Genomic DNA, 17,293 nt, shown 5'->3' on the forward strand with positions numbered 1-17,293 from the left:
TTTTAGATTAAAAATTTTTCTCAAGGTTACCCAACCAGTAAGTGACACAGTTAGGAATTGAACCAAGGTCTTTCTGCGAAGCGAAAGTGCTATCCACTATTCTAGCATTTTAACTAAGCTAGCCCGTGGTTCATATTACATTAAATGGCCAAATTTATTAGTGTTTAATACCTAGATAAGTCTAATGCTTTAAGGTTAAACTTAAAAAGTTATTCATATTTTTCTAGAGAATTGTATTAGTTTTTTTCATTGTTTAATTACAAAAGCATTACATGGCTATTATACAGTAATTTAAAGAATTCAGAAGTTAATAAAGTCAAATTTCATTCACTAAAGACAACCACTTTTAATAACCTCATTTGTATAAAAAAAGACTTTCTCTGTGTATACATTCACATATTCATACAGTTAAAATTGTTTTCTGTAAATAAGGAAATGTATAATACTACACTGTATGTTTCTTTCTTTCACGTTACAACATGTTGTGTCTCTCTATGTCAAGACATACTGATCCACTTAATTTTTTGTAAGGACAAAATAGGATTCCATTTTATGGATGTACTACAGTCTATTGTTTATTTAGGTTATTCTTATTATTTTAATAATATAAACAATGATACATCATAAAAGAATAAATTTGTAGGGAAAGAATTACTGAGTCTTCCTTCAAGAGTTTAGTATCTTTACATGCAATACTTAAAATTATAAGTTGTTTTTCTTTTCTGTATATTGTGTCTTTTCCTGCTTTTCAATTGAATTGTTCAATTTTTTCAGCATTTCTTTTCTTTCCTTCAGATATAGTGATTACAGCACAAAAACATTGGATTTCCCCTTTATGGAATTCCTAGTGCGTGAGCACATAACAGGTTTTAGAAATTGACTCCTTCTATCCTGAAATTTGTGCTTTATCATTCCCATTATAGTTTTACTACGTGTTTGCACTGCTAATAAACATTCCTAAAGTTTTGCGAGTTTTTCATTTATGTAAGTGAAATTTTTCTGTATGTGTTCAAAGGACAGATTGTTTCCTACCAGCAATATGTGAGTCCCTGTTGCACTCCATTCTCACCCATACTTGGTAGAGTCAGGAATTTTTGATTTTTGCTTTGGGTCTTGGTGTCTTTTCACATCTTAGTCTCTTAGTTTATTGTTTTAAGGAGATCGGTACTATTTTGTGCCACAGAATTTCAATATTGTATTTGAAAATGGCTTACATACATTCTTCCTTTTGATCTTTTTTCCTTTTTTTCTATTCCCTTTCTCTTCCCTCCCTTCTTCTGTTTTCATCCTTCCTCGTTTCTCCTTGAGGGGCAGTGATGGTTAAGAACCCAGCCTCTGGAGCCAGGCTACCTAGAATCAAGTCTGAGCTCTGACGCATACTAATATGTGACCTTGGGCATATTGCCATACTTCTCTCTGCCTCAGTATCTTCCTCTGTCAAATGGGCATATAATTATCTACTTCATAGAGGTGTTGAAAGGATTATGTGGGAGTTAATTCACTGGTGTAAAATGCTAGAACAGTGCCTGGCACAGAAAGTACTAATTTGTTTAAGATATTCTTCTTCTCTCCATTTCTTTCAACAGGTTCTTTCAAATATCTGCCTGTCTTTTACCCATAATCATCCAGGATTCAAGTTACTAAGAGCTAGGGAGCACCTCAGCAACTCGGACATCCTAAAGGAGGGAAGGATTTCAATGTTGCAAGTGGGTCTAGTGAGGGAAGACTGTGAGTGGCATTCCTCACAGGGATTAAATATGCCAGGAGGCATGTTTTTCCCCCAGGGCAAGCCGCTTTACTAAGACCAAGGTTGAGTCTTAGAAATAACATCAGTTATCTCTCTGGAGCCACTGGGAATGCAGTATGGGACAAATAGATAAGATTACGGCCTTTCAGATTTTAAAGTGTAGTGGAGAGACCATCATTAAACAAGCATTAAATATGATCATGTTAAATATTATGAAGAGCTACGAGGGTGTATAACGAAGAGGCATAATGAGGTCCAGGGAGTCAGGGAGGGGAGGAAAAAACTTTAAGCTGTTCTCTCTCCCACGATGAGTACAATAACAAAAGCCAAGAATACAGTTCATATGTCTCTGCTATCTTTTGGTACATGCAGTATAAGCATAGAACAATAATGAAACTTTCTTTTCTTCTACTCCCAATTGTCGAGAGTGATCTCACACACTTAGTTATTTCTAGCACATTTCCTTGCATTGTATGGTCATCTTATCACCGTCCCTTCCACTCTCAGGTAATACAATGATATTCTCTTGTGTAGTTTTACAGTTTGTTGTACACTTAATACTACGCCTTAGGTAACCTTACTGATTTGTGTGACTTCTCTCCACTTCTCCACATCTTGAGTCGCTGATTTTGATGAATATTTTTTCCTCCTCTCTTTGGTTTTGTGGGTCTTTTTCAGCCAGGCTTTCTAAGTAACTCTCTCTCCTGCTTGTCTAAAACTATAGTCCGTCCACTTGTTTCTCCATCTATTCATCACTGACAGCTTAATTGCTAATCCTATTTGCTTTCTCTCAGCCAACTTCATAGTATTGTCCAAGAATTTTATTGTTTGAGGTATTTTTCTCCATTCTGTTTTCATTCTAATTATAGTAAATTTAATGAAATCTATACATTTAATCCAACATATAATGACAACAAAAAATAACCTGTCCAAGAAAACACATTCTGAAGGAAGTTTTAAAAATAAAGTAAGCAATAAATGACTATCCATTCTTTACTCATTCAGCAAACATAAAGTGCTAATTAGGTGCCAACCAGCAGTCTAGGAGAGAAATGACTCTGTGGTCCACAGTAGTTGCCCTCAGCAATATCACTTTATCAAATGGGGATGGGGAGGAAGAATTGTAATGACGGATAAAATTAAGATGGAGATCTCTCTTTACTAAGCCTTTTCTTGCTGTAAGTCAGTAAAATCTAAATGCTGGGTTTCTTATCTCTTTATAAGACTTGTGGCCCTGACCCTCCCTCCTTTAACCGAAATGGACTTTATGAGAGTTCTTTCTAGAATAGGCACTCTGTGATGGATTCATTTTACTTAGAGGCAATTCATTTAACTGATGCATCGAGGGATATATGCAAGTATTTTAATTTTGCTTGACATGTGTAGTGGCATTTCAACAGTAAATTCAAATAATTATGTTTTTGAAATAATGATAAAATAGCCCATTGACTTTTTTTATTTCCTTAGAAAAATTACTGGCAAATTAATTAGTTGCAAAATAGGTGATTATAAAAATAAAAAAAGTAAAGCTGTTGAAAGCACGTAGCCTCTCACAGAAAGGTTAATTTTTAAAACTTAGCTCATGATTTCTGAAACGCTTTCTTTATTTAGTATTTTAATTTTATTTAAAATGGCATTTGAATTATGATTATCATTTGGGAAGAAATTAAAGATTAAGCTTAACAGGTTGATTTGCTTTAGAATTATGTTAGTCACTAATGAAATGTTTAAAAAAATTTCTTTTTAGTGTTGTGGATGTATTTAGGAAAAAGGAGAATGATGCAGCTGTTAAAATCCAGAGCTGGTTTCGAGGATGTCGAGTTCGGGCATATATCAGGTATATGATTTTGTCATGGAAACCTCAGATATATCATAAAAATGTACTCCTTAGAAAATGTAATTTATTCATGTAGTGCTCATTGCAAATAATCTTTTATTTTACTTGTAATGAAGTTAATAAATTATATCATGTCCTTTTTAAAGATATAACTCTTTTTGGCCATTTTTTCTTACGTATCAAAAAACTAAATTATATTGACCATATCTCTACTTTCAAAAATTCTCAGTATCGTAAACATGCTTGATCAGCTTCTTTTCTTCAAGTGCAATGGGAGGTGACAAATGACTGAAGTGACTGGACTTGTATTTATAGCAATGAATTCATTGCCTGGTAAAAAAAAAAAAAAGAAGCTATTCCAATCCTCTCTAACATGTTGGTAGCTAAAAGCGAATGATGCCAGAATGATGCCATTCTGATTACAAAGAGACTGAAGTTGTCTGTCTTAACTGTTCCCACTTTTTCTTAAGGGCCCAAACTTTCTGTCAGTCTCTCATCAATTCTGAAAAGTATTGCCCTGGTTAAGGAAGAATGTGCCTAGTCCATAATAAGCCAGATGGCAGGATGGAGATTATACCGTGTACTTCCTTATATTAGCTAATAAGAGCCAGACATGCAAATAGAAGTGTGAGGATGGGGCTTCCCTTTTGGCCAGGAGCATGGCCTAGGAGCATGGCGGCAAAGAGAGTATTTTTTAATTCAGCACGCTAACATGATGTTAGCTTGGACAGACTGGGTAATATAACAATAAAAAAGTGAAGTGTTTCTGGACCTCAAGAATTATTTCTAAATACTTACAGTGATTCACCTCAATAGGGCCTGGCTTATTCTCAACATGTCACTATAACCTGTTTTATATTGTTAACGTTCAAAAATATTTCAGAGAATAAGTATTGAGGAGTAATTAAAATTTAAAAAAATATTTGATCGTAAGCCCAAAGAAATACTGAATAGTTGTCTATGCTTTTTTTCTACTTTTAGGAATGATTAATTCTATTGCAGAATGATAACTCTCTACTCTTTAAAAGTACACATAAACTTGGCTTTGAATTTGATTTCTTGAATTGTAGAAAGGTATATTCTAAGAAAAATTTAAGAAATGTTCATGTTTCAATGAATACTAATAAGCGTATTTTTCACCCAGGCATTTACACAGAGCAGCAATAATTGTTCAAAAATGGTGGAGAAGTTACTCAAGCAGGCAACATTATCAACTAGTTGTGAAGGTAAATATTATAAAATGTATATATGTTAGCACTTGAATTATACGATATGCTGTAACTTATTCACTTCAGTCATATTTAAATGTAGTTTTGAAATTACTCATAATAATTATTTATATAAGAACAAAAATGGGGTTAATTTTTAGCATGAGCCCTTTTCTGAGAAACCTTTCCTGATTTTCCCATGGAGAATTGATGACTCATTTCTTTGTACCCACACTACACCAGATATTTTCTTTTTGTTAAAGTACCTTTCACAGTGTATGCATTTATATGTATTTATTTGTTGATTATCATCTCTACTTTCTAGATGGAGAGCTCTGAGAGTAGGCACCATAGCTTCTTCATTTTGGACCACCAACATTTAGACCAATCTCTGGCCCATAGCACAGTCAATAAACATTGGCTGAGTTGAAGTGCCCCAAATTAATTCTACAAAATATAAAAATAAGGCAATTTGTCTCTGTGCTACTTAACCATTCTCTATTATTGACTGTTGGGATATTTTGAAGATTTGCCTTAAGAAATGTAGCATACCGCAACCATCTATGTCCACTGAGAGACTTGTAGAAGTGTATGATAGCAGGCCAAATTATACTTCAGTTAGGAATTTTAGGAAATTAAGAAAAAAATAATTTTCTTCATACACAGTGAGAAAGTTGCCAGTCAGTGGTCTACTTCGTTAATTTCCTGATTTGTTACTATTTTCTACTATGATAGTTTAAATTTGTTCTTCATTTATTCTTTTTCTTTTTTTAAAGATTGGCCTTGAGCTAACATCTGTTGCCAATCCTTTTTTTTCCTTCTTCTCCGCAAAGCCCCCTAATATGTCCGCAAATGACATATTCTAGTTGTATGTCCTTCTAGCTAGTTCTGCTATGTGGGACGCCGCCTCAGCATGGCCTGATGAGCAGTGCTAGGTCCACGCTCAGGATCTGAACCGGTGAAACCCTGGGCTATGGAAGTGGAGCATGAGAACTTAACCACTTGGCCACGGGACTGGCCCCCCTGTTCTTCATTTATTCTTAATGAGTTGCATCTAAGTGAAATTAAAACATATACAGAAGGTAAAGAAAAAAAAATAAGTAGATAACTAATATGAGTTCACCTTTAGTGAGAAAATTTTGCAACATGTTAATAAAGTATAGAGACTACTTTAAGGCAGAGCTAATATTTTAGATTTAATGAAATAAATAAACTAAAGAATTCCAACAATAATGCTGGCATGATCTCTCTGATAGCTAGGTTTAAAATCACTATGATGTTCTTATAAAGCAGATCTGAGGTCCTGCACAAATTTTTATTATCCAAAGGTAGCCTTGCCTTAATATCATCACCTCCGTTACTATGACTTTTCTTCAATACTACATTGCTCTTCTCCAGAAATTTCTCTGTTTGATTATGTAAAGCATTGATGAAAATGTTATTAACACATTTATGAGCTAAACCTTGGAGAAAATCACTTAAGTCCCTACAGATGAACCTATTTCGGTGATAACTTCCCCAAATCACATGATTCTCTCGAGTCCAGTTCCTATTTTAATTCTGTATGTTCCCAGCTAATTAAGGCCCCTTAAGATTTTTAAAATCCACCAAAACCAAGGAAAAGTTTATTCTTTTAATTCAACTAGCTAAGCAAGCCTGCTTTCACGTCTGTAGCAAACTTAAAGTGTTTCTCATTAATCTCATTAATCATTAGCATGTTTCCTTGTCTTGAAAACTAATCTTTTGCATCATTGGCGTTTTAGGCCACTTAAAAAGTATTTTTAAATTTTGAGATAATTACAGCTTTACAGAAAGGCTCCGGAAATAGTACAAAGAACTCCCATGTATTCTTTACTTAGAAATCTCTCTTCTCTCTCTGTACATATCTTTTTCTTTTTTCTCTCTCCATGTATTGTTTTTTTGAATCATTTGAGACAAAGTTGTAGAAGTGATGCTCCCTACCTCTAATTTTATCAGTGGGTATTTTCTACATAACTTTATTAAAATTAGTAGAATCAGGAAGTTGACATCTGTAAAATGCTATTCTCTATCTATAGACTGTATTCATATTTCACTGATTGTCCCAATAAAGTCATTGATAGCAGAAACATCTTTTCTAGGGTACAAACCAGGATTTCACACTGTACTTAGTTGTATCTCTTTAGTTACCTTTAATGTATTTAGCATGTCTTTGCTTTTCATGACCTTGATATTTTTGAAGTGTACAGCCTGGTTATTTTAGTTATCCTTGCTTTTGATTTGGTGATGTTTCTTTATTATTAAATTGATGTTACGCATTTTTACCAGAAATACATTTCAATACATCATATTAGGGCCACATGATATCCATTTGTTCCATGACAGTTGGTGCTTTGATGATTTAAAGCGGTGTCTCTCAGGTTTCTACAATGTGAGCTCACTTTTTGAAATCTTATCAAGGGTATTTCAAGACTGTGTATATACCTTCTTCCTCATCAAATGTTTTTGTAGGTGCTAGGTTTAAGCATCCAATGAGGGTTCTTACCAGAATCAATTATTGTTATATTTGGCACACAATGTCTTTCTAACTCCATCATTTCTACATTTACTTGTTAACATTTTACTGTAAGAAAGAGCTTTTTCTTCTCTCCCATTTATTTATTGATTTATTTACTTCAGTATGAACTCATGGATTCCTATTTTATTCAATGGGCTATAATAAATTATTATCAGTAATTGGTTTGGTGCTCAAATTTTCCCAGATTTGTTTAGTAGAAGCTCCTTCAAGCCGATTTTTAATAGAATTAGTTAACTTAAACAGAATGATCAATGAATTACGGTATTTTCTATGGAATAATGAACACCATTAGCCCCATTATTCTCTAGTGGTTGGAGATCTATATGAATGTATAGATAAGACAGTAGAGTATACGTATGCATATGACATTCTGTAAGCATTACTGACAACTTTCATTGCTGTAATTTGTACTCACAAGCCACCAGTCAGATGATGATGAATGATTAATGAGCTCTCTTTTTAATCAAACGTACAAGAGTATATCCAGCTTCAATGATTATTGTCAAAGTATTCAACTTGGGAGTCTATATTCATTCTAATGATTCTGGGGTTGCTGAAAAGATATTTTGAAAAGTTCAGGTAATAAGCCACACAAGAAAATTTGTTTTATTACTTTAGTGCCTCACCTGGGTTTGATCAAAAAGAGTATCGTTCAGCAGGATCACCAAGTTATTCTCCATATTTGTATCTACTTATCTTAGGGCTCTTGAAAAAAATAAAAAGATGGAGATTTTCTTCAGATTGGTTCTTGATGGTTTTTAAATCTATTAAGCTGTAAGCTATTTTAGAACAGGTCTGTTTCATCTATCTATTTTTGCCATTGTGTACGCAGTGCCTAACATAGGGATTTCAATATATAACATAATCAGATGTCAATAAATAATTTTTGAATGAGGTTGAAATAGCCTCCATTTACTGATTGACTAGTGTGCGTGAAATATTGCACTAAGCATTTTACATCCTTAATACGTACACCGTCTACATTAAGTCTCATACCAACCCTATGAGTAGTATTACCATTTCATAGATGAAGAATTTTAGATTCAGAGATGGTTACTTCCCCAAGGACACACGGTTAGTGATAAGTAGAACAAAGTTCAAACCAAATTTGATCTGATTCCAAAACCCTTATATATTGAGCTGTAGGCAATTCAATCACAGGCATTCTTGGAGATTTTCCTCCTTTGGGTTATTCAGAGGTCCTTTGAGACTTAAGTGGTGCCAACATATCAGACATTCCTGCCTCTGTGGAGCTTCCATTCAAAAAATGTCGATTGTCCAAGCCCATGTTTCTGATCCTTCAAGGTTCGACTCTATGGCTGCTGGGCCACATAAAGGGAAGGGGGTTTCTGCCAGAGCTCGGGTCCCTAGTGTTTCCGGTCCTGTCTCCTGCACAGCTGCCACCAAGTTTATCCCTAGACTTTTAGCCACATCCAGGAGCAATAGGAATGCCACATGCTGTATTTCCTCATTTCAAACAGCTGGTGCACAGCTCTTTCCCAGTTATGGAGAATTTTGCTCCTCTATTTCTCCTCCTCTTTCCATGCCTCTCCTCTTAGCCCCCATCCCTGGCATAATCTCTCAGGGCTCAAGTTTTCGGAAACAAAGCTAGGGATGGACAGTCCCACACAAACCTTCTGAAACAAGAATGCATATAAAGACCTATTATTTTCTTGGGTTGGGGCGTGGGACTTGAATTAAGGATATTGTTTGAATCTACATTAATTATACTCTCACACATGTTAGTACATACTGTCACACACAGAGTCCTATAGTAACTATGTTTAAACCATTGTTTTTGAATTTATTCTGCATAGTTTTTTGTCTAATAGCTATATACAATAATAGTAATAATACCATATGATATATGACTAAGTTATAAAATGAATGGTATAGGTTAGTGATTTTAAAACACTAGTAACACAACTCCTCCTTAACTAAAATTTTAGCAGAATTTTTAGCCGTATGTGTTAAAACAGGTACAAACAGTGCAGCTATTTTGGAAACTGAAGAAGCGCAACTGCTTGGGCTCTTTCCTTGTGGCCTCTATTGTCACTTGAGCCATAAGAGCATAATTTGAAAGTCACTGATTTAATTTGCTTGTTTCTGGAAGAATCTCTAGAGAGATCACAAAAACCGATGATATTAATTACCTGGGGGAAGAGAACTGAGTACTTGAGGAATAAACATAGGAAAGAGACTTTTACTATAAATGCTTTTGTAGCTTTTGAATTTTAAGCAATATGAATGTATTATCTATTAAATAAATTAAAAAGGAAAGTCAATTTAAAAGAGACTCACCCCTCCCCCACCCCAACACAGATATGGACAGATAATAAGTGCTCAGATGGGGAGTTAATGTTATCTCTAAAGGTCAGAGAAATAAGACTTGAGCTGACCTTCAGGGGACCAGAGGATTGTAGACTGGGGAGAGGGAAGGACATTTCAATTAGGAACAGCATGAATGAAGTTTTGAAATTAGGAATGATCATCTTATAATGGGAAACAGTAAGGATGTTGATCTAGATGGCTGAGTTTGGGGAGTAGCAGAATGTTGGTAAGGAGGTGAATGTGACTTTTGTAAAATAATTTCCTTTATTTTCAAGAGAATTTCTTGTTTAAAAACATCTTTTCATTCATTGTTCCATATTTTCCAGCAAGTCTGTCAAGCAGAAAGTGCAGGCGTTATCTTCGTTTGCTAGATGAGAAATGGAGGCTCACAGAGATTAAATGATGTGCCCAAGGTTCTCAGTTGCTGATCGTATAGATCCAAATGCTAAATACTTACCAAAAATCTTCTCTGCATATCCCTTAGCTACCCCAACTCAGCTCCTCCTTCTATTTTCCTGTACACGGGTAAATGGTACAACCATTCAACCAGAAACCCAAGCCTGAGAGTCATCCCAGACTCCCCACCACCTCCTTCTCCCTAACCCCTGTCAGCTATCGGTCATCAAATTCTCCATCTTCCCTCATGAAAATCTCCTGATTCCAATCTAAACTTCATCGTTTTCCTCTCATGACTTCAGTCCTCCTCACCCTAGCACACGGCATGAAGTTCACACTCTTCAACCTGACATGTCAGGTTTTTCACAGTCTCATGCTTGCTTCTTCCCTGACCTCTCTTCTTGCTACACCTGTATAAATATACTTTGGACAATTAAACCATTGCCATTGCCAAAATATGCAATATCCTACAGGTGTTTACGGATGCTGTTTACTCTGCCTGGAATGCCCTTCTTCACTCCGACCTGCCTGCCATTGGTCTGAATTCCTACTTATTGTTCAAGACTTCACTTAAAAGATTAACCTTCCCTGATCTCCTGAGGCCGAGTGGAGAATGATGGGAGACTGTCAATGTTAGGTGCGCCTTCCTAATGCCTTGCTCATGTAGGCATTTGCATCGCTGTGATACATTTGTTTATTTACATCTCTCATTTGATTGGGAGCTCCTGAAAGGCAGTGATTACTCTATTAATCTCAAACATACCCCAGTAAATTTCACATGGAAAGCCTGCAGAAATTTTTGCTAACTGGATCAATGAAGGATTCATGGGGATGTAAGTTGGAAGACTTTGTTATGGTCAGTGTGGCTGGTGATTAGTGTCAATATATGCCCAAATTATTCACTACCACCTTCCTCATAAAAGAATGATTCATCCCCACCCCATTAATGCTGGGCTAGGACATGTGTTGTGAGCAAATGAGACATATGCCACACCCACGGTGAAGCTTTAAGAGGCTGTCTCTCTCTTCCCATCTGGCACAAGAATGGCACACCTCCGTCTTGGGCTCCTTCAGCCTTGGGGCTAAGATGAAGAGACATGTGGAACATAGCTACAGGGAACCTCAGCCCACATATAATGTGAGTAAGAAATAAACTTTTTTTGGTAAGCTACCAAGATAGCTGCCTTTTTATCTCAGCACAGCTGATTAATAGTTATAATGATAACAGAAGCATGGATGCTTATAAGTAACATTCTGAATGGGGCACTCAGTGAAGTTTACCAAAAGATATTTTGAGCTTTTGGAGTCTGTGATGATGTTAGGACACCTCCGTGTGGTGATATCTTGTAAGGAGATTTTGCTGTCTCTCAGCAGAGTGTCTGGAACATCATAATTAGCACTCAACAAATGCTTATTAAAGTGAACTATTGAATGGGAGCTTAGATTAAAAGTCAGAGCTGGAGATAAAGGTTTTAGAGCTTCCTTACAAGAGGACAGGATTTTCTACCTGCTGGAAAAAGTATCTGAGCGGTAGAGCAGAGGGCCAAGAGTTGAGGCTTGTGGAATGTATTAGGTAGGATTTAGGCAGAGGAAAGGGAATTATAGGTAGATAATAAAAAGCAAAGCAGGGACACAAAAATCACAGGAACCAGAGGAGAAAGCTGACGGGAAACTTGGAATCGTTAACAGTCACAAACGTGGCAAAGGTCAAACAGAAGGTGAACTGTACAAGGACAGAAGTCCTAGGATCACTTTAGACAGGTTCTGTATTTTCAGACAGCCTCTCTCAACATTCTGCTATACCAGAATATTTCTATCTAGCTTTCAAATAATTCTCACAGTGACACCAACTAGCTTATCCAGCCCTAAAGTGTCATGCATTCTCCACTGCAGTGCCCTCGTTAACATACAATCATAGAGCCGTTCCAATTTTCTTTTGTGATTTGACTCTTTCTTGCTTCCTAGCTGACTGTTTTTGTTTATTTTTATTTTCAAGCTCCATTTCTGGCCTTCCTGCTGACTTTCAGGCCACTCTATCTGGCAACATAACCCAAATTTATCCATCTCAGGGGTCTAGGACCATTGATTCCCAATCTTGAAAATCTTCTCCCGTTAGTGAGAATATGCTCTGATTCTTCTTTTCTGCTCTTATTTATTATTTTTATTATTTCTTCTTCTTTTTTGTAGTCACCTGATGCGTGTGCTCAGTGCACATGTATTTCATCCCTGTGAACGCTCACTGTAATCTTACTTCAACCTGCCCTTCCCACTGGATGCTCAAACGGTCCTACCGTATCGGGGCCCTTCTTGTTTTCAACTGTATAATGTTCTAGCTTGTCCTTACTACTTCCTGCTCTATTTCATAAGTGGTGAAGTGAAAGTAGTCGTTTCTTTAGGTGATAATACCAGAAAAATGTTGAAATATTCTTCCGTCTGCCTCTTTTGGATCACTAGCCCTTTGATCCAAGTTACCTGAGTGAATTCATCAATCTAACCTATAACAGAAGAGCCGGATCCATCTTGTTATCCTTTTCTTTTTAATATTTTACCATTACGTAGTTTACATTATGTTTAATATCAAATATACTATTTTTTATCACCATACTCTGAGAGCAGCAAAGTATAAGTGCTACCCTAATATATATGATTAATTCTATATGCATTATCATGAAATAAATGTATATAGCTATAGTCCTAAAGAGTTCAATGTTATGTTTGTAAATTGAGATCAGTCAGTGCACAACAAATGTATGGCAACCACATTAACAGAATTTAATTAAAATTTTTTCTTAAAGTGTTTTAATAGCCTATGGTAGAACCATTTAATTTATAAAGATAATTATTATTAAAAAATAGATTATTCTTAAATTATAAAGATTTGGGGCCAGCCTAGTGGTGCAGTAGTTAAGTTCGCATGCTCCACTTCAATGACCCAGGGTTCACAGGTTCAGATCCTGGACGTGGATCTAGCACTGCTTGTCAAGCCATGCTGTGGTGGCATCCCACATATAAAGTAGAGGAAGATTGGCACAGATGTTAGCTCAGAGCCCATCTTCCTCAAGCAAAAAAAAAGAGAAGGCTTGGCAATGGATGTTAGCTCAGGGAAAATCTTCCTCACACACAAATAAATAAATAAATAAATAAAATTTCTTTTAAAAGTTTAAAAAAAACTGATGAGATTGACATGGTTGCTTCTACAGACATTTTTATTTCTCTTTATTAGATGAATAGATGTTTCTTCTGTAAATGAGAAAATGCCCAACTCTGTTTATAAATGTCTTTGTAAGACTTCCAAATCAGTTATAAGTTAATGGGGCAACATTTATCACCCTTCAGTGTCAGAGCAGAAAACTGAAACATAATATATTTTTTCCCTTTGGGTCTTTCATTTTACATAAATACCAGGCTGAATAACTTAAGACTCTGACTTACTAATATTAATTCAAAACTTTACTAACATATTTTCATTACAATTGTGAAATTAATTTAGATTTGGTTCACCTGCTTTCAAAGATTATATTAATAAGTAACTACGAGAAATCATATAATTGGCTTTTAGTTTTTTCTGTGGAAAAAGAAAGTTTATTTTAACAATCAGCTGTTTTGATAATGGCCAGATTGGTATCAGTTACCAGCAAACAGGCAAAGCATATGCACAAAGTACTCGTGATTATTTGATAATGTGATTTTAATGATTATACTCAAAATTATTAAATGAGGATGGCACTGATGTGGAAACTAACAAGGACTCAGGTTCATCAGATCTGTTATCTTTATGGATATGGTTTCTCAAGTTTCCATGGTCATCACCTTACTGCAAATATCTCCTCTGTGTTGCCCAATCTAGTAAATGAAGCCAGTTGATCTCGTCAAGTTTATATAGATGTACTATTCAAAATTGTTATAAATATGTATTACTTTAAAATGATTGACCATTTTCTCTGTGAAACTCATCTTTTCCTGGTCTCCCACCTAAATGCTCAAAAATAAAAGAAAAATTAAATAATTTATGGTATGCTCATGTAGAAAAATACCATGTAGCCATTGTATATAAAACTATGTGAAGGAGGAACTTAAAACTGAGGAAGAGGAAATATGTATACTAGATGGGTCTAAACTAGGTGCAAGAGCCTTTAATAGAAATTAAGCCACCAGGGCTTTAAGGAGAGGAATTTGGAATCTGAGTTCAAGATTCAAGAGGAGGAACATTTTCAGTTCTCAAGGTCTGGAATGTGGCTATGGGAATGTAAGGCTAAACTGAAATGGAGGCCATTGGGACTGAGAAAGGCAGGCCCTTGTGAGATTACGTGGTTGAATGTGTTGTCTACATGAATTTGTAGGATCAAGATAATGGCAGGAGTTGCCATGAAGAGTAAGACCTTTAGCTTGGTGTCAGAATCTTTAGATCATATGGTTGGAGTAGGTCAAAGAGAGGCGAGAAGGAAGCGAGAAGAAGGATAGTATAATCTGGAGACCTGAGGAGGAATGACAACGCCAAAATGGGATAGAGAGTGATAAATGTGAAAAGCTTGAGATTAAAAAGTAAGTTTTTTGGTTTTTTGTTGTCATTGTGGTTTTTAAAGGAGTACTGCCTGTGGTTTGAAAGTATCCATTGGAGCTAGGGGAATGCCAGCTTCTTCTAGTTGCTTTTGCTTGGAACGGGGGAGAAAGGTAGTTTCTCATAAATGCTTGCAAGAAAAACTGAAGAGATAGGATTTAGATAGCTAGAAAAGAATGGTAAGACATTTCAGACAAGGGGAGTAACAGGAGCGTGGAGGTGAAGAAGAAAAAATAATAATTGATCATACTGAGGTTTAAAGGAATGGAGTGATGAGACACAATTGGAAAAAAATTGGGACCTGATTGTGGTGAGCTTTGAATGTCACTTGACCTCTAGGAGAGTGGTTCTCATTTATTTTCCCCCCACTGTAATTCATCTGATAGAAAGAAAAAAAAGGAAGAAACTCATGTTCCCATCAGTGATCATGGTCCAATCCCACTGAATAACCACTCTGTCCAAAAGGTCCTCATGGATTAACCACTCATAAAATTGATTTTTTTTTTTTTTGAGGAAGATAAGCCCTGAGCTAACTGCTGCCAATCCTCCTCTTTTTGCTGAGGAAGACTGGCCCTGAGCTAACATCCATGCCCATCTTCCTCTACTTCATATTTGGGACACCTACCACAGCATGGCTTGATGTGTGCTATGTCCACACCCGGGATCCGAACTGGCAAACCTCAGGCCACCGAAACGGAACATGTGCACTTAACCCCTGTGCCACTGGACCAGCCCCTGATTATGTACTTAAAAGGAATACGTTCTCCAGAAAAAAATTTCAGAAACCTAAAAATTGAGCTAGGTGATGTGACAAAGGCCATACAGCTAACAAGTGGTTGATTTCATGTTCAAATGCTGAAAAACTGTCTGAAATGCTGTCTGAAAATACAGAACCTGTCTAAAGTGATCCTAGCACTTCTGTCCTTGTACAGTCCACCTTCTGTGTGACCTTTGCCACGTTTGTGACTGTTGACGACTCCAAGCTTCACATCGGTTTTCTCCTCTGGTTCCTGTGATTTTGTGTCTCTGCTTTTCTTTTTATTATCTACCTATAATTCCCTTTCCTCTGCCTAATCCTAATCTCCAAAACTCTTCCATCATCTCAAATGGAACAGTAACTCCCCTCTTCCCCTCGCCCCTGGTAACCTCTGTTCTGCTTTCTGTCTTTGTGGATTTGACTGTTCCAGGTACCTCATATGAGTGGACTCATACAGTATTTTTCTTGCATGTGTATTTTTGGTACTTTCAAAAGCATCTGGCCTAGTGAATTGAGAATAAATATAATATCAGTTGGTGGTTCACATGGGAATGATACAATGGAATGAAAGTGCTTTTTTCTAGGGGTCAGCCAGATAGCATAGTGGTTAAGTTTGTGCACTCCGCTTCCGCAGCCTGGGGTCTGCAGGTTCGGATCCTGGGTGTGGACCTACACACCGCTCATCATGCCATGCTGTGGTGGTGTCCCACATACAAAATAGAGGAAGATTGGCACAGATGTTAGCTCAGGGCCGATTTTCCTCACCAAAAAAAAAAAAATGCTTTTCCACCTTTTACCTGTAAAATTCAGAATTCTCAGGCTTAAAAGCTATATCTCTCTCCTCTTCTTTCAGAATAAAATGTAACCTCTTATTCGTTTTGGAATTTTACTTACAGCTAAATTACTTACTTTTAGCCACAAAACGTGTAACTATACTACTGATAATCCCGTTTGTAATGACCATCAATTATGTCCCAAGCCCCTTAAATACTTTATTGAATTTTAATCTTCACAACAACTCTATGAAGTAGGTAATGACCCATTTTGTAAGGATGGAAATCAAGACTGAGAGACTTTACGTAACTTGTTCAAAGCCACACAGCTGTCAGGTCACTCATAAATAGAAGATAAAAACAAAGACAAACAAACACACAGCAACAGAGATTGGATTGCTGGTTACCATAGGGCAAGGGGGGAGGGGAGGAAGGTGAAAGGGGTGATTAGACTCACATGTGAGGTGATGGACTATAATTAGTTTTTGGGCAGTGAATATGATGTAATCTACACAGAATTTGAAATATATTACGATGTACATCTGAAAGCTATCTAATGTTATAATCCAATGTTACTGCAATAAAATAAATTAAAAAAATAAAAAACAAAAAATAAAAGTACTAACACTTAAAAAGAAACTTGGCTTTGCTGGGCATTAGGTTAGCTCATAATTTTTAACAGTCATGAATAATACCTCACTGATGTCAATGCAACCTACATGAATAAAATACAATTTCAAATCTTTTTTTTTAAAAAAAAAAACAATGTCAGGAATTGAACTCAGATCTGTGGCTCGAAAACTCAGACACACTCACCACTGCTACCTGAACAACAATGTGATAAAGATTAGAAACAGTTATCTTTTTCGGAACCCAAACGTCTTCAAATATATAATTTCCACTGTGTTTCTTCTGTATAAAAATATTTAGTGGTTATATTTGCCTCAAGAGGACTTGGAGAAATACGATATTAAAGTCAATATTTTAAATTCACCTCAAATACCAAGAATTATGCCTCGCTTACTATAACAAAGAAAGAGAATTTAAAATGAAGTAACATTATTGTGTTCATTTGTAAATAACATATTGCAGCCAACTGTTTCTTAATTACTCAGACTGTTGATAAATA

At 36.0% G+C, this 17,293-nt stretch overlaps 1 protein-coding gene across 2 annotated transcripts in view; it reads left to right on the forward strand.

The window, feature by feature from the left end:
- The window catches only part of SPATA17 (spermatogenesis associated 17), a 196,294-nt gene that overhangs the window by 12,211 nt on the left and 166,790 nt on the right, over positions 1–17,293 (forward strand). For both annotated transcript variants that reach the window (XM_070501595.1, XM_014849877.3), the window contains exons 2-3: positions 3,495–3,584; positions 4,729–4,810. In XM_070501595.1, the coding sequence (XP_070357696.1) occupies positions 3,495–3,584; positions 4,729–4,810 (172 nt within the window). The remainder of the gene's footprint in view (positions 1–3,494; positions 3,585–4,728; positions 4,811–17,293) is intronic.

Source organism: Equus asinus, chromosome 30 (genome assembly GCF_041296235.1).
Source record: "Equus asinus isolate D_3611 breed Donkey chromosome 30, EquAss-T2T_v2, whole genome shotgun sequence".
Taxonomy (NCBI): domain Eukaryota; kingdom Metazoa; phylum Chordata; class Mammalia; order Perissodactyla; family Equidae; genus Equus; species Equus asinus.